At 39.3% G+C, this 25068-nt stretch overlaps 2 protein-coding genes across 2 annotated transcripts; both read right to left on the bottom strand.

Annotated features, from left to right (window-relative positions):
* Positions 1-1570: 1570 nt before the first annotated feature.
* On the bottom strand, positions 1571-2423 carry LOC131243503 (dirigent protein 23-like). The gene has a single exon (XM_058242894.1). It carries the CDS (start codon positions 2377-2379, stop codon positions 1810-1812), a length of 570 nt encoding a protein of 189 aa, XP_058098877.1. The 5' UTR covers positions 2380-2423; the 3' UTR covers positions 1571-1809.
* A 6658-nt stretch (positions 2424-9081) lies between these two features.
* Positions 9082-17813, bottom strand: LOC131243502 (uncharacterized). The gene is made up of 3 exons (XM_058242893.1): positions 17582-17813; positions 16858-17260; positions 9082-9914 (listed from the first exon to the last, which is right to left on the bottom strand). Exons 1-3 carry the CDS (start codon positions 17724-17726, stop codon positions 9563-9565), a joined length of 900 nt encoding a protein of 299 aa, XP_058098876.1. The 5' UTR covers positions 17727-17813; the 3' UTR covers positions 9082-9562.
* Positions 17814-25068: the final 7255 nt, after the last annotated feature.

Here is a 25068-nt window from a genome sequence, read left to right as displayed (position 1 = left end):
GACCTTGCTCGAGCTCGACTCAACTTGGATCGAACCCCAACTCGAATCGAACTAGTTTGATGACTCGGTTACTTTGATATTGATGTTGGTCACCAAGTGTTTGATGAAATGACTCAATGAAGTATCAACTAGTGGCAAGGAAGGTATGTATATGAAACAAATGCCATTTTTCCTTGATTTTGATGTTGCGTAAAGGTGTAATGAAATACTTGTAACAGCTACTGCTGTTTTACATACAGTGAGAAATTGAAAGTGCACTGCATGTGTTTGTGAAAATGCTGCAGAGGCTCGATTTTGGCTCAAACTCGGCCCGAACTGGGCCGAGCTGAGTTGGCCAGTTAGGCTCGAGGACTGAGCTGAGCCGAGTTCGGGCTAGGATCTTGACTCAGTGTACACCCCTAGATAGCCCGCCTAGCCTAGCCTTGGGCTAGGCTAGGACTGTGGGCTTAGCTTGGCTTGGGCCTCACATCCAGGACCCAATCTATCTTCATGTTGGGCTTGGGCTTATGTACATGTGCACGTGTATTTTTTACAAGTAGGTCATTTCACTATTCAGTTAGTCAATCCATCCTGAATGAGAATGTTGGTTTCATTCCTCTAAAATGTCTATTTCTTTCTTCCCATGTGTCGTTCCAGGTTGGGCCTGGGCTCAATTATTTTTTCGCTCTAAAATGGGCCTGAAATGCTAGGTCCATGCCAGGATTGGGCTTTAGACTTTTAGTATGGGCCTGGGCTGGGCTCATCCTGGCCCATTCCTACACTGAGTCCTTGATGTTATGGATCCCAGAGTAGATGGTCCATGTACCGAAATCCACTAGAATGAAGATCCTAGTCCTTCAACTAGTAACCAAATGTAGGAAGTTAAGATAGAAAACACAGAAACGGTCCACATTCAACCTAAGAAGGCCAGATACTCAATGGCTAAGATCTTCAATCTAGTGATTTTTGGTGCATTGCATGGAAAGCCATGCTTCGGTTGGTGGCCTGATCATTGGTAGGACACTCATAGCTTCATCCAATTCAATAAAAGACTCAATTGGGTGGCTAAGCTTGCTCAATCCGCGTGATTTTTTTTATAGTGGGCCACCCAATGATCAGTTTGAATTGTCCACTGAGTCAATGGCTAGGAAAACTCGTCGAGTGGAGTCAACCACCCGGTCGCTGTGAGTGAGTCACTTAAAGAGTCATATTTATTCAAATATAACTAATTAAATTATAAGTACTATTTTAAATATTTTAATTTAGGGTGCGTTTGGTTGCACAAAATATCAAGAAATGTTGTGATATTTCATGATTAATTTGGGCACGTTTGGTTGCAACAAATATCGTAAAATTTCATTGTATTTTATACCCCAAATTAGACTAATTAATCATAAAATATCATGACATCCATTGTAGCCAAATGCACATGACTTAGTCTAATTTTTACAAACTATTATGAAAGCTCATGATATTTGATGCAACCAAACACACTCTTAAATAAGAGTCCACTCAGCCTTTGAATCGACCTAGTGTAGCTGATCATCAAGTACAGTCGATTTTTAGGGTTACAGAACTATGGGGTAAAAAATGCTTCAAATGGGCCTATTTTTCAATTTACTCATAACAAGGCCACCTTGAGGTGTTGGAGATAAGAAAATTTTAAGACTTCATATGAAATACAACTCACCAAAACACAAAACTAGTAACCAAACAGTCCACACAAACAAGACATGCAATTTAAATTCTCCACCCCGACAGCAACAACAATGGCGCTAAAATGCGCACAAGTGCACCATGCACGCGACTATCCGATGCCCGCCACTCGAATCAGTAGTGCACGACGGTCACATTATACTCGACAATGGCGTCGCCGGTAGTCGCATTGAACCAATGTGTCTTGGCAAGTGCCATACCACGTGCAAGCCGGAACATTCCGGTCCCACCGATGATCGGCAATTCCCGAACCGGGTTCATAGCCCGGTTAATCCCAAGAATGCTAATAGAACTCCCCTTATACTTACCTTGAGTGAAGCTATAGTCCATGACCATGAGTAGCCCTAGCTCCTGCTGCCCAGCTGAGCCATACATCCCTTGGGCATGGCCAATGACAGTTGAATTAGGCTCCGGCCCGATAGTTAACGGGTCATCGGCCATCATCAGCATACCGAACACCGTTGGCGATTTGTCTGTGTTGGCGGATTGAGCCACACGAATCGCGGTTGGCGTTTTCCCACTCAATATGTCATGGAAGTAGAAATTTAGCTTGCTCACCTTCTCCGAACCGAGCCCAAGGCTCCCGCGCCAGTCATCGAGCTGGCCCGCTTTGTCGGCCCAGGTTCGAGCCACCGGGAAGGCCACTAAAAAGGAGATGAGGACCACCAAAGCTAGTTGCACCATTGTCTCTCAGAGCTACAATGAAAGAAAGATAGAAAGAAAGAGAGGGTTTTTATGCATGTGTTTTGTACCAACCCCTTCTTAAGTCATTTTAGTGACGTTTTATTGCAATACCATTTAAATAAATACTTACATTCGTGTTTGTAAATTATACTTTTTGTAAATTACTTGGAAAGTTTAATAGATTGATCTAAACTGTCCATTTAAGTCCACAACATATTTCATTGGCTACCATGCAAAAAATCACACTGATCAGATGATCCTATCCATCCTTGCTTTGGCCGTTTTTCTGTTGCCACACCTTTTCTATTTTATGGATAGGATGGTTATGGTTGCCTAACAAAAGTGATGATTCTTTAGAATTATAAGCAATCCATGATGGGCCCTAAGTACAAACATATGAATTAAATTATTATTTGGACTTATTTTGTGTAAATGATCTTGACCATTCATATTAAAGGTCATTGATCAAATGGTTAACATTTATCAGATCGGCATGATATTTGCATGCTAACCATGAAATGTGAGATGGACCTAATGAACGGTCTAGATCAGTGGATTGGATTGTGTACGGGCAATTAGGAGCATTATAACTTATTATGCTCTGAGAGCACCGGAGCAATATTTCTCATTTTCAGGTATCTCTTCCTCCCACATTGTATAATTTTTGTAGTCAGGCAGGTTTGCTAAGCATATGTGTGGATGTGGCACACGTGTGAGAGATCCAAGCATTATATCAGGTGGGGCGTGCGGTTCAGATCTTTTGTCCTCAAATTCAGCCCATTTAACTCCTCAGACATTACAAAAGTTTTGACCGTCCATTTTTATTTTTTTTTTCCCTAACATTGTGGATTTTAAAGAGTCAAAGGTCACATGATGGAAATCTCACATCTTGGACACGTGTCCATATTTTAAAACGTGTAGATATAGGTAGATGAGCTGGTTCTAGACCGTAAATGAGGTTTATATCAACTCATTAGGTAAGCCAACATCTATGTTGAAAACTAACCATTCGTCGTTTTGCTAACCATTCATTTTTCAACATAGAGTGTTGACTGGCCTGACTAGTGGACCACTCTGATTTTTGGACAGGGTATGATCACTGCGGGTCCTATCTAGTAAATGGACCGGATCTCAAACACGTGTCATGTTGGCACGTGTATACGAGCGCATTTTGCAATCCTCTCTCCAATAATACGTAAGGCATCTTTGGCTTTCTTCTGTTTTTTCAGTATGAGCGAGGATGGTTGACCTCACCTAAACCCCTATCTATGCTCTGAACCTTTCCTGAGCGCACACGCATGTGTGAAAAAACTCGTGTACACGCCATATATATGCCAGCATGGCATGAAGTTAGAAGATCCAATCCATCCATCAGAATGGTAACACTATATTTATGGGATAGATCAATAATCAGGTTGATTCACTTGTATGTTGGGCCACAGTTTGAAAAATAAATGTACAGCCCATCCACCTGTTTCCACTCTTGGAGCCTAAATTCTGATTGGCCAGGATTTTATTTTGGAGAAAATGATTTTAAGTTCGGATCAACCAGATGGATGGATTCGATCTTGGACCTATATGCCATTCTGACAAGTGTGTGGCGTGTACACGAGCATTGTTGCACACGCGCGTGCGCATAGCAGAGCTGTATGTTTCGATCAAAACAAGAGATCAGTTGAAATGGATTCCTTTCCAAGAGGTTTGACCTCCTTTTGATGCATGGATTAGGTGAGGCAGTTGTAACAGCTTAGTGGGTGAGGCCCTGACCGTGGCCCACCTAGATGTATTTTTTTGTATATCCACGCCGTCCATCTGTTTTTTCAGATTATTTTTTAAGATGTACCCAAAAAATGAGGCAGATACAAATCTCATTTGGACCACACCACAGGAAAACATTAGTGATTGAACGCTTACCATTAAAACCTTCCTGGGACCCACTGTAATGTTTATTTCCCATCCAACCTGTTGATAAGATCATTCAGACCTGGATGAATGAAAAACACAAATAGCAGTTTGATTCAAAACTTTCGTGTGGTCACCAAGAATTTTTCAATGGTGGGAATCAATCCCTAGTGTGTGGTCCACCTAAGATTTGTATCTGCCTCATTTTTGGGACGTATGATCTTGAAAAAATGAATGGACGGTTTGGATATACAATTCATACTTCGAGGTTGGCCCCACGGTCAGGGCCTCACCCACTGAGCCGTTACCCTTGCCTCACCTAATACGCGGCGCTTGTTGATGAGGAAACTTCACTGTCGCAGCCCGAGGTTAGTATGCGTGGGCCCATGGTTGGGTTATCCAAGCCATTAATCTCAATGTCCCGATCAAGGATACACCATCCCCCAAATCTTCCAAATTGGAAGATCGTATCCATCCAATCTATATGGCCTTTTTACATTATCGAATGTTGATTGTTGGTAAATATTTCTTAACCATCTATTGGCATGCCAACAACTAAAACGTTAGAGTTGTCCAATTGAAGAGCTACGATGGGCATGGCGCATTAGTGATGGGAGCCACAATTTCAATGGTTAGGATCACCAAACCCTGGACCCACGTACAAATTAGGAAGTTATCTATCAGTGACTAACAAGCTCTCCACCTCCATTTTTTGAATAAAAGATCACTCGTAGAGTCCTTGGCTCGTACAACTCATTCAGATCCGACTCAATCCGATCTGAGTTGACTTCATCTAATCTGAACTCAAGCTGAGTCGAGTTCGAGTCATCCAATGACTCAATCGACTCGACCTGACCCCAAATTCAACTTGGTATCCAAAACTCGAGTTATATATATATATATATATATATATATATATATATATTAAAACTTAGATATGACATTTCATATCTGAGATGCCGTGTAAGCTGATGGAGAGGCTGCAATTCCACAAGTGAATCTAGGATTTGAGTGGTGATTTCAACCCGGGAACACACGTTGCACTTGACTTGACTTGGTGCCGACTCGGTACTTGTGATTAGGTTGGACTCGGTCCAAAATAGTCCATGCCAGACCCTGAACTCGGATCAGGTCAGGCATGCTGGACTGGATACCGAGTCGGTTTGAATTCGAGTTAGGCCTATTTCAAAATCGAGTTGGGTCAGCCTTAACTGTGTCCGACTCGACTCGATACCAAGCTCTAATCACTCATACTTTAGTTGTTATATAATATGCTGCAAGTAATTGGGTGTGCATAGGGCTACCCAAAACTAACTGACCCAACTTGCCTCTGGTTGTTAGGGTCCTCTGGTCAGGTTAGGGCTCGAAAATGCCAACCCGATTTAAAACTAGGTTGGGTTTGGGTTGAGTAAATTCAATTGGGTTTAGGTTCGGAATTGCAAGCATAGTTAGCAAGACTATATATACTCCATATTTTTTTTATTTTTTATTTTTGTAAAAAGATGTTAAGGTGGTGAGGGTTTAGGCATTAAATGGGTACACCATGCTTTTCTTATAGTTTGTTGTCTATAAACAAGAAAGAATATCTTTCTGATAATTTCTTAGTAAGATATTTCTTATACAATAGTAGTATCTGATTTTTCTTAGTAAGATATTTCTTGAAGATATTTATGATAATTTATTAGTAGAGCTTAAGTGAATCTGATTTTTCTTACTTTAGTGAAGAAAGATACATTGTTATCCCATTGACATAGGGATATTACTAAGCTACTTATGTTTTGTCCCTCTTGTCACTTTTTCTCCATCTTTTAAGTTTTCATTTGATTCTTTTCTTTTATGGTTTTACCAGGCTATCATTGATTGTATGTAGGTATATTTCTGGGCGAAAATATGGATGTAATTCATCAACCATTTAAAATTCTATATTACGAAAAATAGGCCAAAAAAAAAAAAAAAGATTTTAGAGAAATTAAATTAAATACATTTTTTCAATAAAATACATTTTATTTAAAATAAAAACTCCTTTTGTAGGTAATTCAAAAAAATGGAAATTAGTGGACCCATTAATGAATTTGAGTAAAAGATGAAAATATTTAGTAGAGGCATTAACTTATATAGTGATTATTTGAATTGAAAGGATTAGAGAAATAGATAGAACAGTACTGTTCTACTTTTTATATAAATTATTTTCATACCTATACAAATTCTAATTATTTTAATTAAAGTTTTCTAATTTAATTTTATTTATGCAAGTATACTAGTCTTGTACATTACTCTTGTATTCTTATTACTATATGATACATGGCAGGCTTAGGATAAGGAGGCATTACTTTGATATGTGTTTTCAAGGTCATATGCACAAATTCGACTAAGTCATTAACACATTGAAAAAATAGCCAAATCAAGATCCGATCACACAAATGGGTAAGATGAAAATCGTGGACGATCATATAAAGGCGATAATCCGTAGGAGATGTACTTAATGTGCAAGATTGGATGGACAGTCAAATTTTAATACAAAATGTCTTAAAATTATTTCAGAATATTATATTAATATTTTTAATGGCCTTTAATCAACCAAGTTTGTGAAAATAAATTTCGTTTAATTTCAAAACTATATAAATATGCATCATAATTAGACCATTGAAATTTGTCTACATATACATATGGAATCAAGCATGCCCAGTTGATTTAGTAAATCAGATTTTCTTATTACAAGGAACCATGGTCATTTAATACATTTTACTAGCACCATAACTTAAAAAATGTTGAAGTTAATCTCTAATTATTGATTTCACAAGGATGAAAGTCTGAGTCTGGGTATAAGCTTAGTTTAAGAGACTTCCCTTAATCTCTAATAGATCTCTCAAGAATGAAAGTCTATAAGTCTGTGTGGGCCTATCAAAGCTCTTAATAATATTATTACATACTATTTATTCTAATAATGAGGCATGCTTTGGCCACATGCGGGTGAGAGAGTGTATCTACACGCTATGTTTGCATTAACATGGCAAACGTATGTAAGATTCATCGGGGGATCCGACTACGTAGATATCCATATCCGATCCGTACCTATCCAAAGCCAAGGACCTAAGAGTAATGGGTACCACGATGGTTGCCCATACCCGAGGTTATGGGGCTTCAAACATTGTCCCCAAACCCTAGCCCAACGGTATCCGAACTGACCCTCTTAATCGGGTCTGGGTACGGGTATACAAAACAAATAAATGATTAAGGGTGCATTTGGTTGCTCCAAATATCATGATATTTCATGATTAATCAGTCTAAGTTGGTGGACCACTTAATTAGTCAACCGCTCCTATTTTTCAGCCAGGAGATGAATATAATGTTCCTACGGAATCCGTGTGCCAGATTGCAGTGGGCCCACACGAGTGTTTGTTTGCGTGAAATATCACGATATATCAATCTAGTCCAGTGCATAAGATCATGAAATGTCGTCACCTTTGATGCAGCCAAACACACCCTAGGGCAAGGAAAAAGAAGTTTCAGCTAGATTGGCAAATGGTTCAGCCAAGCCCAGCCCAGCCCAGTTATGGTTGTGTTTGGCCGAGCCTCAAGGTTAGAGCTGGGCATCGAGTCGAGTCTGATCAAGTTAAGGCTGACTGGACTTGATCTGGTTTTGAAATAAACCTGACCCGAACTCAATCCGACTCGATACCGAGTTCAGTCTGGCCAGGACTGATTCGGACCGAGTCAAAAGTACTGAGTTGGGTTGAGTTGGCACTGAGTCGGATTGAGAGATGAGGGAGGGAGTGGAGAGGAGAGAGAGGAGGAGGAAGAGGCTGATGGTGGTGGGTGGTTGCCGGGCTTGGAAGAAGAAGAGGAGGATGAAGGAGGGCGAGAGAGAGGTTGGGATCGGGTTGGGATCAGGTTGGGGTAGGGTTAGAGAGTCAGGTCGAGTCGGATTTTGATCAAGTTGAGTCTAACCGGATCGAGTTTTGGGTCGAGTTACTGGGTAACTCGAACTCGACTCGGTTTGAGTTCAGATGGAGCAAAGCTTACTCGGTTCAAACCGACTCACCCATTTGGTTCGGGTCGAGTCCGATCGGACCGAGTCAGACGAGTCAAGTTAGCCAGATCGGGTCATCCCATGCCCACCACTACTCAAGGTCCATGGCTTGGATGCAGGCCCAGTTTTGGGCCTGTTCATTAGTCGGATGTGACATGGTTGGCATCTGCTAAAAGCCTTGAGAGATGCCCAGCCATGCTTCATTAATGTTGGGGATGGTTGGGCCTTTGTATGGTGGGCCCATGGAAGCCCAAAAAAGGGCCCAGATCGGTGGCCTACGGGTCCACATCTCATGGGCTGGATTGGAGATGCCTGGCCCAACATTTGCCACCCCAACTATTTACAGTGCTCCCAGTTTCAATGGGACACTAGTCCAATCCATTGATGTAGACTGGTCATTGGGTCACAAATATTTCATGAGCTACCATGTTAACCTCACACCAATCGTAAAAATATAAACCATTTGATCATATCCTTTAATATGGACGGTCAAGATCATTTGCACAAAGGTAGGTCCAACCAACAATCTGCTCCATCTACGACCGATTGGATTGCTTAGGATTCAAAACAATAAATTTTATTAGGCAACTTTAACCATCCAATCAATGGCTTATCAAAAAGGGTGGCTATACAAAATAATGCCAAACAAATGACTCATTAGATAATCTGATCACTGCAATTTCTGCATCGTAGCCACCAAATGTGTTCTAAACTTAATAGACGGTTCAGATCAACCAATGGAATTATCTAAGTGAAGCCATGCAACTTGGTGCACCATAACTGAATTGGAGAATTTCTCATTAAATATTATTCATTTTGAAGCTCAAGAAACAATCAATACATACTACTCAATACTTCTAAAATAATAATAATAATAAAAGGATAGCATGCCTTCCAGTGTGGCCCACCTGATGAGTGGCTCACAGGTCAACTTAGAAGACCACCTAATGAATGTCCCAGATTTAACCTACGTACCAAGTCGGCACTTACGACGGTTCTGCTACAAATAAAATTCCTACATGTATAAAGAGGAACCATATGATGAAGAATCCAGCATCTTTGCATAATACACACAAATTTTCAATTTTGAAAGATCCAGGCCAAAATCTACTAATCCAGACCGTTAGTCAATGATCCAGATTACACAAAAAAGGGGCCCCACTTGTCAGAATTGCAAAACAGTGTGTTTACTATGCAAAAGACGTAGGTCCCACATCATATAATTCCTTAGTATAAATTTATATAAATAGATCACTTACAAGGAGAGAAATTGCAGCGGACATTGGCACTGCCATGATTGGCCCTCTTGAACCTCAGTGCAATTTTGAGAGCTTGTTGTGGGCCCCCCATCATGGCCTGGTTCATTTGGGCGATTACACTGAGTGTAGGGTAAGCGAATTGATAACTGTTGTAAGAATTGAGAAGGGCAGTGGTGCCTTCCCTAAGGAGAGTCCTATACACGTCGCCCTTCCCTTGTAGCCCTTCCCATAGGGTCATGTCCGTCCCGTATTTCATAGCCGCTTCCAACCCAAAAGCAACGGCTACCTTCGTATCGGGTCCCACAACCTTCCAGTAGCATTTATACTGTGGCACGGACCAGCTCCTGCCAAAATCAAAGAGAATACATCCATGCATGTGATTTAATAAACCAAAAACCAGCATTTGAAAGTACGTACAAATGTATGCAGTTGTAAACGTATCAGACCATGAATGGCCCAGATATTTTCAAAGGAAGATATTCATGAATTAATCATATCCAAATCTCAGGTGGACCACACCACTGGATGTTGAAAATCAGTGGTTTTTCAAAAAAAAAAAAAAAAAATTTGAATTTTTCAAAATTTCAAGAATATCCCGCCAAAATGCATTTTGAAAATCCGAATTAAAAAGTGCAGTGTGTGTGCTTTGTCCCACATAAGAAATGCAAAGAATGATTGTGTGGTTTATATGAGATATTATGAAGAGTATTCTTACTTGTTTTTTGAGGAGGTGATACTACGCACTGGAACACACGCACGCGCACGCTCGCACTTGGGCGTGGGCTTAGGCAGTGAGGCAGTGTGGCGGTAGATGGGCCTGTGTGCAGTGGGGTCTGAAATGGTCTGAGTTTTATAAAAGACTGAGAACGGTCGGATCATAAATCCAAAACATTCAGCAGTTTCTGAAAACAGCTCCCTGCCTTAAAAGCTAAACGGTCCGAAAATGGACAGACCATGATGATCCAACGGTTAGATACTTTGATCCGATGATCAGAAACATATGGGATTAATTGACAATAGCCAGAAACGTTTTCAAATGTTCTGGACCATTAAATACCACACAGCAACGATGCTATACCTGATGCCTATATAAACCGGACTATTCCAGTCCGATTTCATCATCTCAACACATCATCCCATCAAATCAAATACGATTCATATCTCTATCATAGAATATTCTGATCATCTCTACCGTCTAAGTCTGCCAGAAGAGGTCTACTACGTAAAACTGTTCCACAGTGAACCTATCGTGATTGTCGCACATTAGATCCAGATAAGGCTTGTCTTATCATGGAAGCAATTCGCCTGTAACCCATTAGCTTTAAAGACAACGTATTTTATACGTGATTCAGCCTAGTGAAATCTTTTATTTTTGATTTATTTTTTATATTTTCGGTGTATCCAAACGTAAATTCCCAACAATCTTAAAGCGTGATTGCATGGACACCGAAAGTGTTGCATCAGTCAAACTGATAAACCTGGATCTGATCCGATTGGACCGATTCGATGGTTCAAATTTCACTAGATGGCAAGAGAAACTAAAATTCCTGTTGACTGCTCTGAAGATCTTTTACATCCTGGACCCGACTCTCCAGCCTCTGCCTGAAGCAAAGGACACTAACACTCTAGAACAAGTTGCTGCTACAATCAAGCGACAAGAAAATGAACTGTTGTGTCGTAGCCATATTCTCAATGCTCTCTCTGATCAGTTGTACGATTTGTACACGGGGACCACATCAGCGAAAGAAATTTGGAGCCCGCTGGAATACAAATACAAAGCTGAAGAGGAAGGTACACAGAAATTTCTAATTGCCAGGTATTTCGACTTCACGATGGTAGACAATCTACCGCTGTTTTTTCAAATCTAAGAATTGTAGCTTATTGTAAACAAAATAAAAGACATAAAAATTAATCTTCCTGAATCCTTTCAAGTTGGAGCTATAATCGCAAAATTGCCTCCGAGCTGGAAAGACTATAGGAAGAAACTACTGTATAAATTCGAAGAATTCACCCTGAAACAAATCCAAAAACATCTTCGTATTGAAGAAAAATCTCGTAACCGAGACAAAAAGGATGACACTAATGGCGCATCCTCATCTAAGATGAACGTAGTAGAACGGCCATTCCAAAATAATTCCTATGAGAAAGCTGATTCCCTTAAACCTAATAAAGAACAAGGAAAATTCAAGAAAATCCAAAAGAAGAAAAACGACAAACCTAAGGGAGCTTTCTATGTCTGCGGCAAGAACAGACATTTCGCCCGAGTCTGTAGGGACCGAAAAAATCCTAAGAAAGAGGCTAATGCAGTAGACGATGAAATCGTAGCCATGGTCACAGAAGTGAACCTAGTTTAAGAGAAAATTCCTGGTTGGTGGTATGATACAGGTGTCACAGTCTATGTATGCAATGATCGATCTGCATTCAAAATCTATGAAGACGAGACCAATGGTCAAGAGGTGCAAATGTGAAATGAAGGACGATCGAAATTTACAGGCAAAGGAACCATGGAATTACTCTTTACCTCTAGAAAGAAGGTAATTCTGACCAACGTACTGCATGTCCCAGACATAAGGAGGAATCTTGTCTCAGAGAATCTCTTAAGCAAACCTGAGATTAGGGTTGTGTTTGAATTAGGTAAGCTAATCTAGTCTAAGAATAGAAACTTTATGGGTAAAGATTATGCTTGTAATGGGATGATCAAACTTTCTTTAAATGAAAAGAATTCTCCTGCTTACATGATTGAGTCTATAACGCTATGTCATGGTACACTAGCCCGCTATAGTACCATAAAACTCATGGCTAAGAACGGCCTAATATCATACAATGATAGTGACAAAGATAAAAGTAAAGTATGCATACGGTCTAAAATAATCAAGAAACCATTCCCTAGCGTTGAGAGATCATCTCAAATATTAAACCTAGTACATACTGACATATGTGAACTAAATGGCGTTCTTACCCGTGGAGGTAAAAGATACTTTATAACGTTTATAGATGATTGTTCAAGATATGTATATGTATATCTGTTAAAATCGAAATATGAAACATTTAAGGCATTCAAGATCTATAAATCTAAAGTAAAAAATCAATTAGATAAAAATATTAAAATCCTTCGTAGTGATCGAAGAGGAGAATATTTCTTTAATGAATTTTCTAACTATTGTGAAGAATACGGCATAATACATTAGTGCACAGCACCTTATACACCACAACAAAATGGTGTAGCAGAGAGAAAAAATATGACATTAGTAGAAATGGTCAACCCAATGCTAATACAAGCACAGTTATCATTTAACCTATAGCGAGAAGCACTGTTAGCTGCATGTCATGTTTTAAACCGAATTCCATCTAAGAAAACTAAAAAACTCTCCATACGAAATATGGAAATGAAGAAAACCAAACATTGGGTATCTTAGAGTGTGGGGGTGTCTTGCATACTTCAGAACTCTAGAACCTAAAAGAATGAAGTTAGGACCAAGAGCTATCAAGTGCGTCCCTGTATGATATGCACAACATAATAAGGCATATAGACTTTTAGACTTAAACTCCAATCTAATCATAAAGTCCAGAGATGTAGAGTTCTTTGAGAATTCTGTATTCACGGAGAAAAAGAATGCTAAGATTCAATCTCCTAATAAAACTATAAAAGAAACACAAATAGAAGAGAAAATTCCTAGTGAAACCTTGTAGGAGTCAAAGAGTAAGAGTAGAAAAGAGTCTTGATACTGATCAAATAGACTCTCAGCGACTCTCTTTTCATCTAATTAAGGGTAATAGAGAGAAGGTGATTAGGAAAATACATATGGTTTTGACTATAGTAGATGAATCTAAAACCTTTAGTGAAGTTATGACTTCAAGAGACTCCGCTTTTTGAAAAGAAATCATTAATGATGAAATGGATTCCATAATATCTAACCAAACATTGAAATTGGTAGATTTACCTCTAGGTTCTAAACCAATAGGTCGTAAGTGGGTATTTAAGAAAAAATATCACACAGATGGTACAATTCAAACCTTTAAGGCAAGGTTAGTTGCTAAGGGTTTCCGACAGAAAGAACGAATCGATTATTTTAACACTTATTCACCAGTAGCTCGAATAACATCGATTAGGATCTTATTCGCCGTAGCATCCATACATCATCTTCTTATCCATCAAATGGACGTGAAGACAGCATTCCTGAATGGTGATCTCGATGAGGAAGTTTATATGGAGCAACCAGAAGGGTTTGTTCTACCAGGAAATGAAAGAAAAGTGTGTAGACTTGTTAAGTCTTTGTATGGATTAAAGTAAGCTCCAAAACAATGACATAATAAATTTGATTCTAAAGTTCTATCTTATGGTTTTGAACATAATATTGTTGATAAATGCATATATTCAAAAGTACGTAATGATCATATTGTAATCATATATTTGTATGTATATTATATGTTAATAATCAGTAATAAAATGGAATGTATAACTGAAACCAAAAGGTTTCTCTCTTCAATTTTCAAAATGAAGGATCTTGGATAAGTGGATACCATATTCGGTATCAGAGTTAAAAAAATATAGTGAGGGTTTTGCATTATGTCAGTCTCATTATATTGAGAAAATAATAAACAAGTTTAATGACTTGAAAATTAAAGAGACAAAGACCTCGTTTGATCCAAGTATCAAGTTAAAAGAAAACAGTGGAAGAGCAGTTGTACAACTAGAGTATGCTAGTGCTATAAGCAGTCTTATGTATGCAATGCAATGCACAAGACCGGATATAGCATACGCTGTGAGTAAAGTAAGCAGGTTTACAAGTAATCCAAGTGTTGAACACTGGAAAGCAGTAAGTAGAGTTTTAGGTTATCTTAAAGAAACCAAAGAACTAGGGCTATTTTATTCAGAATTTCCAACAGTATTGATAGGATATACCAATACAAGTTAGATATTGAGTACAGGGGATAACAAGTCCACTATAGGGTGGATATTCACCCTAAGAGGTGCAGCTGTATCTTGGGGATCCAAAAAACAAACTTGCATAACGCACTCAAATATAAAATCTGAGTTTATAGCTTTGGCTGCTACAGACAAAGAGGCTGAGTGGTTAAGGGATCTTCTATTAGAAATCTCATTCTATGCGAAGCCTATACCAGCTGTTTCACTTCATTGTGATAGTGAAGCCACTCTAGCGAGAGCCTATAGCGGTACCTATAATGGGAAGTCTAGACACATAAGTTTGAGACATGACTATATAAGGTAATTGATTCAAGATGGAATCATTGCGATCTCATGTGTAAAGTCAAGTAATAACTTGGTTGATTATTTTACTAAACCTTTAACGAGAGAGGTAATAAGAATAACATCTAGAGGGATGGGGTTGAAACTCTTTACTCAAAGTTTCACCAGTGAAAGAAATTCAACCCTAAATTAGAAAATCTCTAAATATTGGGTTTAATGGGTAACAACAATTCACTGATAAGTGAAAAGTTTCAGCACTAAATAAATTAATAACCTCATCCAAGATGATAGTGTTGGACGTTATAAAAGAAGGATGAGTATTAAACTCTTAATAAAGTCCAGTCAAACAGGACAAGTGTTTTAAACGGAAACACTAGAAGGATTTCACCTATGTAAACGTAGAAGTGGTGCCGCTTCTCATGAGAGTTAGAGTTATCTCGGGATCATTCATGAAACAAAATAAGCACATGGCCATTAAAAGTTCTAAGCGAGATTATGAAAGAACACCTAACACAGGAGCTATTATGTGTGTGGTATTTTCGATTATATCATATAGGAATAACTGGTTCAATGCTACGGCAACCAGAAATTTCGAAATAATTTTAAAATACTTACACTAAGGAAAAATTCAAATCGCAAAATATCTTTCTTTATACATAATAACTGTTATTAGTCTGGCAGAGTTTTTTCTTTGTTTTAAAAAATCAGTAGGGGATTGAAAATCAGTAGTTTTTCAAAATAAAAAGAAAATTTTAAAATTTTCAAAATTTCAGGAATTTCCCGCCAAAACACATTTTGAAAATTTTGAATTAAAAATTACGGTGTGTGCACTTTGTCCCGCATCAGAAATGTAAAGAATGATTGTGTAGTTTATATGAGATGTTGTGAAGAGTATTCTTACTTGGAGTTTTTGGAGGAGGTGATACTCGGGTTGCATGTTCCAGTTGGAACACACGCACGCACGTGCGCGCTCGTGCTTGGGCACGGGCACAGGAGTGGGCGAGGGCGTGGACAGTGAGGCAGTGTGGCTGTAGTGGTACTAGATGGCGCACTTTGCACTTCGCACGTGCGCATCGTGTCGCAGAGTGGTCGCTCTCTCTGCCTTGAAAGCCAAACGGTCCAAAAACAGACGGACCATGATGATCCAATGGTCAGATCCTTTGATCCGATGACCAGAAACGTCTGGGATTAATTGACAATGGCCAGAAACGTTTTCAAACATTCTGGACCATTGAATACCACATAGCAACGGTATTATACCTGATGCTTATATAACTGAACCATTCCAGTCCAATTTCATCATCTCAACACACCATCCCATCAAATCAAATACGATCCATATCTCCATCATAGAATACTCTGATCATCTCTACCGTCTAAGTCAGCCAGAAGATATCTACTGCATTAAAATTGTTCCATAGTGGACTTATCGTGATTGCTGCACACTGGATCCAGATAAGGCTTGTCTTATCTTGGAAGCAATTCGCCTGTAACCCATCAGCAGTTGATAAGGAGGCGAATCATGCTTTAAGGACAACGTATTTTATACATGATTCAGCCTAATGAAATATTTTATTTTCGATTTATTTTTTATATTTTCAGTGTATCCAAACGTAAATTCCCAACACTAGATACAGTGGTGAATGACCATCAAAAGTTTTTTTTTTTGGGTCACAAAGGGAATATCTAAAATAGATATTATATTTTGGACAGTTTAACTCATGTGCAATATCTGAGCAATTTCTCAGCGCCTGCATATCAACCACCAACCTTTTCCAGAGTATCAAAGTTTTTGTTCAGAGTAGGAAATCCTGTATTGTGCATTTTTTGAGACCAATCATAAATAGGACTGATCCAATCATCAGGTGGGCCACACCATAACAAATTATATACACCGTTCGCTAAACTCTAAATTCACGTATGGCCCACCTAGTTATCTCATCCGTCTAATTGTTAGTTTGAACGATCGTTGCAATGGGATGCATCTATTGGACCGGTTGGATGTCATACTACGTGGGCCCCACAATGCTTGTAAAAATCAAACAACGAAGAAAAAAAAGGAAGTGAGCGGGTCTTACTCATGCGAACAAACGGAACCTTGCGGAAGAGTGTTGGGCGGGAACTGGCCAAACGGTGGCAATTGAGCTGATGGTGGGGTTGGTGGGGCCAGTGCTGGTACGGACACCGGGCTGCCCGAGGATTTCTGGCAGAAGGGCCTGGGGTTGGCAGGCTGTGAGAGAACCGCATCCACGATGTACACCTCCAAGTTCCACACATCGAACAGAAGCTTGACGCTCTGGGCAGGCCCTGCCGCTGCCCCACAGACCTGCCCGCTGCCCGGCACGACCTGGACAGAGCATTTCCTCAGATCCGGGCTATCATCGAACTTGAACCCGTAGCCACCATACCAGTTACTTGTCTCCTCCTTCAAAACGGTTGGCTTCCCGTCGCTGCCCGGACATGTCAGAGATACCTTGGCTCCTACAAACTCCCAAAAAAAATAAATAAATAAAATGAAAAAAATAATATAAATATATCAGCCATCGGATTCTCGTTGGCTGAATATGTGGGGCCATGCCAATAAATTCTACAATGCTTATCCTAACCGTTGATCAAATGAGCCAAACTCTGAAGAAGATCCTAGCAGTAGAATCAAGGGTTAGTATGTTCCGATCTGGGGAGCTTTGATTAATGGACCATCCGTGATGGATCTCATATATCAACGGTTTGGATGACGGAAATAAGCAGTGTTTGGTGGAGCATCGTATGATAGTTTGTTTTTATTATGGTATTGAGACTGACCGATGAGTGGGTAATCGAAGAGGCTTAGCTTCCCGTCTTTGCATTGGTCGCAAAAGACGCTGCCCCCTACAGTGGCTACTGCATGAGCTTTATCTACACCCACAGAAAGCAGAAGAATAGCAACGAATAGGATTGAGGAATCCATGGAAATGGGTAGCTTTTTCCGGCGTTGGAGCTTTGGAATTGAGAGAGAGAGAGAGAGGGAGATATGATTTAGATGTAGTGTGTTAGTGAAGAGTGGCGTGCATTAAATAAGAGAAATTGTGAGAGCCGTACGTGTTTTCTCATTTCCACCGCAACTATAAGATTTTAAATTTAAGTTTTCAATTCAAATTCCAGAGACAACGTCTCTTCGTGTGAAGATTTATCCATGAGATTAGGCGAGAACTCGTTTTCAGTAGACTCGCGTGCACCAACAAGATCGCGGGTGCTTAGAAAGAACGAGGATCTGTGGAGTCCATATGGATGCCCGTGACAAATCCACTCCGTCCATCAGTTTTGCAAGATGACAGTATGAATGGATTCTAAAATTAAATAAGATCCAAAACTCAAATGGGCCACACCATATGATAGAGTGGGAATGGAAACGTCCGCCCTTGAAAATTTTATTAAGCTGACTGTGATGTTTATATGCTATCCAAAAAGTTCATAGTATTAATACCACTCTGATAAGCTGTTGGCACAAATATCATTTTATGACATGAACATAAAAATGAGGTGGATCCAACGATCAAATGGACCACAACCCAGGTGACTCTTGCATTTAATGTTACTAGCATTTAATATACAGATACATTACGGTGGGCCCGAACTAAGTGGTCGGGGTAGGGGAGCGGGGGTAGGACGATTGGACTGATTCGAAACTTTTGTGGCACAACTAATGTTCCAATGGTGTAAGTTCAATCCTCACCCTTTTTTGTCATGTGGTCCACTTGAGTTTGGTGGAAGTTCAATCCTTACTCTTTTCTGTCATGTGGTCCACGAGTTTTGTATATGACTTATTTTTGGCCTCGTGATTTAACATGATCCAGCAAAACAGGTGAACAGAGTGGATTTCTCAAACATCATAGTGGGCCCCACCTGGCTTCTAAGCCAGGAACTTCAGTCAATCCATTCCTTTCGTAAGTGGACTTCATTTGGGTACGAGATTTTTGGAAAAAGGCTCTCTATTGAATTTTCTAAAACCTTTAATTATCCAAAGATTTGTTATATTGTCCATGTTATTTATTTAAAAAAAAATACAGAGAGAGAGAGAGAGAGAGAGTTAAACGATCAAAGAATTGAAATTGGAAATTTTATGATAATTTAGTTTTTATGCAAATGGTTTATATCATTGGAAATTTGAATGCATGTCCAAAAGCTAAAGTCTCAGCATACCATATAGCAGTGTGTTAGGATGCATTGTAGTAAATCTCTGTATTTTATTCTTAAACGTGGGTCCACCAGGTAGGGTCTCTGGAGTCAAATCTGACCCTAGATCTGGTTAGAATCAAGCTTAGTGAACTTTAAATGGGTCTAATAAGCCTATAGCAGATCTGCGAGTCACTTATCAAGATTTTAGCCAGTTTAGTAAATGGGTTAAGCTTGGTTTGCTACTTCGGAACCAACCTGACCTAAATTAGACCACACTTGGGCGAGCTTTGCTAGAATCCATATCTAGCCGAGTAGTAGGACACATGGGGACTTTAGCCGTTGGATTTGGTAGTCCATTAATCTAAACCATTAGTTTATATAATGAACTCTTAAATAAGAATTATCTGAGAGGTATAATCTCTTTCATTGGAATATATTAACTATTTTCATCATTTGACTCTTTTCCTTCAAACATGACCGGCCTCTAAAATGCTAACATAATTAAAGGGTTTAAATATTGAGGTTTTGATGATTATATTACGATGTACTGCAGCATGATAGGTCGGGACTTTATCCATTCAAATTTAGTTTTTTCAACGACCTAATTATTTATGTGTAATTAGGGTTAATTTGTTTTACTCCTCTTTTTATTTATATTAATAAAATATTTATGATTACAGGTAGAATTTTACATAAACTTTGGAGTAATTTAAATTCTATCTTGAGAAAGAGATAAAGAAAGAGTTGTCATTATATTGAGAGATTTTCTTTCTTTTTTTTTTTTCCTTTTTTTTTTTTTTTTTTTGTGTATTCGAAGGTAATAAAGAAACCACATAAATCTGTGTTATGCTTTGCCTCATTTTTTATTTTTTTACTTTCCTTTTATTTCAATATTATTGTGTATGTGAAGTAGAAATCTTTCTTTTTGTACTCAAGATGGCTTAGCACACAAATATCACTCTAACAAGGTGGCAGAACTTCTCTCATATTAGGTATTTTAACCTTTTGATTGAATAAAGGTTAGTGTGACCATCTATTTTTAAAGCAAAAGAACCAAATTTCACATAGTTGGAATAATTCAATTTCAAGATTTATTTATTTTCTAACCATCACAGGCTCATCAGGTGCTCAGTTTCGATAATTAAATCACTGTCCATTTTTAAAGTAAAGAGTTAAATTTCAAACATTTGAAGTAGTTGAATTAGATAGATTTTATTTTATCTTTCACTTAAATTTCAAACATTGGAAGTAGTTGAATTAGATACATTTTATTTGATGTCTGTCCACTTTATAACGTGATAACATGATAAATGTTTTGGATGATTAGAAGATCTTCCGGATTCAAAGCCAAAATATCCCGTGGATCTCATTGCAACATGTCAGGATGTACTCCAGCAAACCTCTACAGCTTTCAAGGCACATACCTCATTTAAATCTCCATTTGAATAGTAAAGACGGTAGATTCAAAGGTACGGATTGGGTGGTTGAAATGGACCACAATCATCGTTAATGTTCTTGCAATCCGTTGGGATGTATTTTTGAAAATCTCCATTTGAACAGTAAAGACGGTAGATGATTGATCAATGGTCCACCAATGACAGAGACACGTGGTCCACTAGGTGGTCATACTTCTTTTTTCAGATCACAGAACATTTGAAGTGGACAAGATGACATGAACGGATCAGATCTGAGACAGATTTCTCACAGTATCAATGGAGAGAGTTATGTTGGGATGGATACCCGCGCGAGTAGGCATAGCACGAACAATAAATGAAAGAATAGAACTTTAGACGGTGGTGTCTCAACCCTCAACTACCACTGTTTATTATTAAGGTGGGAAAAAGCGTTTGAAGTTTGAACAGATAAGCCAAGCTTCAGCAGACACATACGGAAAAGTCATCGATGAAATCGGATTGCGTACTGAGCTACTCAGTAACCGAGTAAACTCAGTTGGAATCACCTTGAATGTAAATGATCTATCCACACCGTCCATCAGTTTTCAGATCTAATTTAAGTCGTTGAACCCAAAATTGATGCATATCCAAAGATCAAGTGTATCATACCACTGAAAACAGTGTGGATAATGATTTCCACCGTTGAAACTTTTCTAGGCACCGCAGTGATCCAAAACTTTTATAGCCCCGAGAAGTTTTTAATGGTGACCATTCATTCACCAGTTTTTCCTGTGGTGTGGTCCACCTGAGATTTGTATATTCTTTATTTTTGGTTTCATATTGTAAAATGCTCTGGAAATACGGATGGACAGCGTGGATATAAAACATATACATCACAGTAGGCCCCACAATGATGGATACACCGTCCTCGGTGGCATCCAATGCACCGAATCCGCGTCTTAATGGTGTCGAATGGTGCAGGCTTTTTATGAATTTTGGTAGGGTGGATATAGCATATGGGTCAGGTCCATGGCTTATGGGTCCACATCTCATGGGCTAGATTGGAGATGCCTGGCCCAACATTTGCCACCCTAGCTATAATATATGATCATTGCTCTTTCCCAAAGAACTATTTACAGTACTCACAGTTTCATTGGGACACTAGTCCAATCCATTGATATATACTGGCCATTAGGTCCAACACATATTTCTTGAGCTACCATGTTAACATCACACCAATCATAAAAATATAAACCATTTGATCATATCCCTTAATATGGACGGTCAAGATCAATTGCACAAAGGTAGGTCCAACCAACAATCTGATCCATCTACTTCATAGGACCCATCATGGATTGCTTAGGATTCAAAACAATAAATTTTATTAGGCAACTTTAACCATCCAATCAATGGCTTAGAAAAAAGGGCGGCTATACAAAATAACGCCAAACAAATGACTGATTAGATAATCTGATCATTGCAATTTCTGCATGTAGCCACCAAATGTGTTCTAGACTTAACAGACGGTTAAGATCAACCAATGGAATTATCTAAGTGAAGCCATGCAAGTTGGTGCACCATAACTGAATTGGAGAATTTCTCATTAAGTATTATTCATTTTGAAGCTCTTGAAACAACCAATATCATATTAATCAACTATATGCAAAGAATACCTTCGTACATACTACTCAATACTTCTAAAAAAATAATAATAATAAAAGGATAGCATGCCTTCCAGTGTGGCCCAACTGATGAGTGGCTCACATGTTAACTTAGAAGACCACCTAATGAATGTCCCAGATTTAACCTACGTACTAACTCGATCGGCACCTATGAGGGTTGTGCTGCTACAAATAAAATTCCTACATCTATAAAAAGGAACTATATCATAAAGAATTCAGCATCTTTGCACAATACATACAAATTTTCAATTTTGAAAGATCCAGGCCAAAATCTACTAATCCAGACCGTTAGTCAATGCATAAAATCTCTCTTTATCTCTTCTTTAAATTTCAAATTTCAAATTTCAAATTTTGTTACAATTGCGGATTAAAGAAATTAATCTACTAGTTGAAACAGGTTTCAAGAGTGGCATCTTAAGTTTCATGAGTTAAATTTTCATTTGAAGAAGATCTTCACCATTTCATATATGTTATTCAATGAAAGAAAATTAATGCAAGGGCCCCACTTGTCAGAATTGCAAAACAGCTCATTTACTATGCAGATGATGTGGGTCCCACATCATATAATGCATTAGTATAAATTTATATAAATAGATCACTTGCAAGGAGAGAAATTGCAGTGGACATTGGCACTGCCATGGTTGGCCCTCTTGAACCTCGGTGCAATTTTGAGAGCTTGTAGTGGGCCCCCCATCATGGCCTGGTTCATTTGGGCGATTACACTGAGTGAAGGGTAAGTGAATTGATTGCTGTTGTAAGAATTGAGAAGGGCTGTTGTGCCTTCCCTAAGGAGGGTCTTATACACATCCCCCCTCCCTTGCAGCCCTTCTCATAGGGTCATGTTCGCCCCGTATTTCTTAACGGCTTCCAACCCAAAAGCAACGGCTACCTTCGTGTCGGGTCCCACAACCTTCCAGTAGAATTTGTACTGTGGCTCGGACCCGCTCCTGCCAAATTCAAAGAGTATACATCTATGATTTAATAAACCAAAAACCAGGTGTTGAAAGTACGTACAAATGCATGCAGTTGTAAACGTGTCGCAATTGAAAGTATGTACAAATGCATGCAGTTGTAAACGTGTCAGACCATGAATTAATCGTATCCAAATCTCAAGTAGACCAGACGACTGGATATAGTGGTGAATGACCATTAAAACTATTTTTTTATCCCAGAGGCAATATCTAAAAATAGTTATTATATTTGGAAGTTTAATTCTTGTGCAATATATAAGTAATTTCTAAATGCCAGCATATCAACCACCGCCCTTTTCCAGAGTATCAAAGTTTTTGTTCAGGAGTAGGAAATCCTGTACTGTACTATGCATTTTTCGAGACCAACCAGAAATAAGGCTGATCCAATCATCAGGTGGGCCACACCATAACAAATAATATACACCGTTCGATAAACTCCAAAATCACGTATGGCCCACCTAATTATCTCATCCGTCTAATTGTTTGTTTGTACGATCGTTGCAATGGGATGCACCTATTGGACCGGTTGGATGTCATACCACGTGGGCCCCACAATGCTTGTAAAAATCAAACCATGAAGGAAAAAAAAAAAAAAAAAAGTGAGCGTGTCTTACTGGTGCGAACAAACGGAACCTTGCAGAAGTGTGTTAGGGCGGGAACTGGCCAGACGGTGGCGATTGAGCTGATGGTGGGGTTGGTGGGGCCAGTGCTGGTACGGACACCGAGCTGTCCGAGGAATCGTGGCAGAAAGGCCCGGGATGGGCAGGCTGCGAGAGAACCGCATCCACGTTGTACATCTCGAAGCCGTAGACATCGGACATAAGCCTGACGCTCTGGGCAGGCCCTGCTGCTGCCCCACAGACCGTGAACGGCCCCTGCGCGCTGTCCGGCACGACCTGAACAGAGCATTGGCTCGGATCCGGGCTGTCATCGAACTTAAACTCGTAGCAATCAAGCCAGCTAGTTGTCCCCTCCTTCAAAAGGGTTGGCTTCTCGTAGCTGCCCCACATGTCAGAGATATCTTATCTCTTGGTGGCTCCTACAAACTTCCAAAAAATAAATAAAGAAAATGAAAAAACAACGTAAAATAGTCTACCAGACTACCTAAATATATCAGCCGGCGGATTCTCATTGGCTGAATATGCGGGGACATGTCAGCAAATTCTACAATGCTTATCCTAACCGTTGACAAAATGAGCCGAACTCTGAAGAAGATCCTAGCAGTAGAATCAAGGGTTAGTATGTTTCCATCTGGGAAGCTTTGGTTAATGGGCCATCCGTGATGGATCTCATATATCAACGGTTTAGATGATGGAAATAAGCATTCTTAGGTGGAGCATTGTATGATAGTTTGTTTTTATTCCGGCATTGAGACTGACGGATGAGTGGGTAGTCGAAGAAGATTATCTTCCCGTCTTTGCATTGGTCGCAAAAGACACGGCCCTTGACCATGGCCACTGCCCGAGCTTTATCTACACCGGCGGAAAGCAGAAGAATATATAGCAACGAATAGGATTAAGTAATCCATGAAAATGGGAAGCTTTTTCCGGCGTTTGGGTCTTTGGAATTGAGAGAGAGATGATTTAGATGTAGTGTTAGTTAGTGAAGAGTGGCATGCATTAACCAGGTAATTAGGATTGTAATAGGATTCTCCTATCTAAATTTAAATTTTCAATTCAAATGGTAATCTATTCAAATATATTACTGTAATTCGTGGTATTATATCATACAGAGAGAATCTTCTTTCTCAATTTTCTGATCATGACCGTCCATCTGGTCCTGATCTTGTCCATTTCCTGATAGCTCTGATTGCTGGACTGTTTTCTGCATCATCTCTTTATGATGTCATCTTCTTCTAGTACACTCATCTGTTGGATTCTGTTTTGAGTAGTTGGAGATGGGATAGGATTGTTAACAGGTGGTTCATCTGTTTTAAGTCACAAAGAGAAAATTCCAGAGATAATGTCTCTTTGTGTGAAGATAAGGCGAGAACTCGTTTTCAGTAGACTCGCGTGCACCAACAAGATCGCGGGTGCTTAGAAAGGACGAGGATGTGTGGAGACCATATGGATACCCGTGACAAATCC

This window comes from Magnolia sinica, chromosome 4 (genome assembly GCF_029962835.1).
Source record: "Magnolia sinica isolate HGM2019 chromosome 4, MsV1, whole genome shotgun sequence".
Lineage (NCBI taxonomy): Eukaryota > Viridiplantae > Streptophyta > Magnoliopsida > Magnoliales > Magnoliaceae > Magnolia > Magnolia sinica.
This window is presented reverse-complemented; position numbering and strand designations above follow the sequence as displayed.

Bases quoted from the DNA above. Each gene is read 5' to 3' on its own strand.
- LOC131243503 (XM_058242894.1), bottom strand. From the start codon at position 2,379: ATGGTGCAACTAGCTTTGGTGGTCCTCATCTCCTTTTTAGTGGCCTTC.
- LOC131243502 (XM_058242893.1), bottom strand. From the start codon at position 17,726: ATGGATTCCTCAATCCTATTCGTTGCTATTCTTCTGCTTTCTGTGGGT. The intron at 17,261-17,581 runs GTCAGTCTCAAT...GGGAGTTTGTAG, and splicing joins CTTCGATTACCCACTCATCG to GAGCCAAGGTATCTCTGACA. The intron at 9,915-16,857 runs GTAAGACCCGCT...TGATTTTGGCAG, and splicing joins GGTTCCGTTTGTTCGCATGA to GAGCTGGTCCGTGCCACAGT.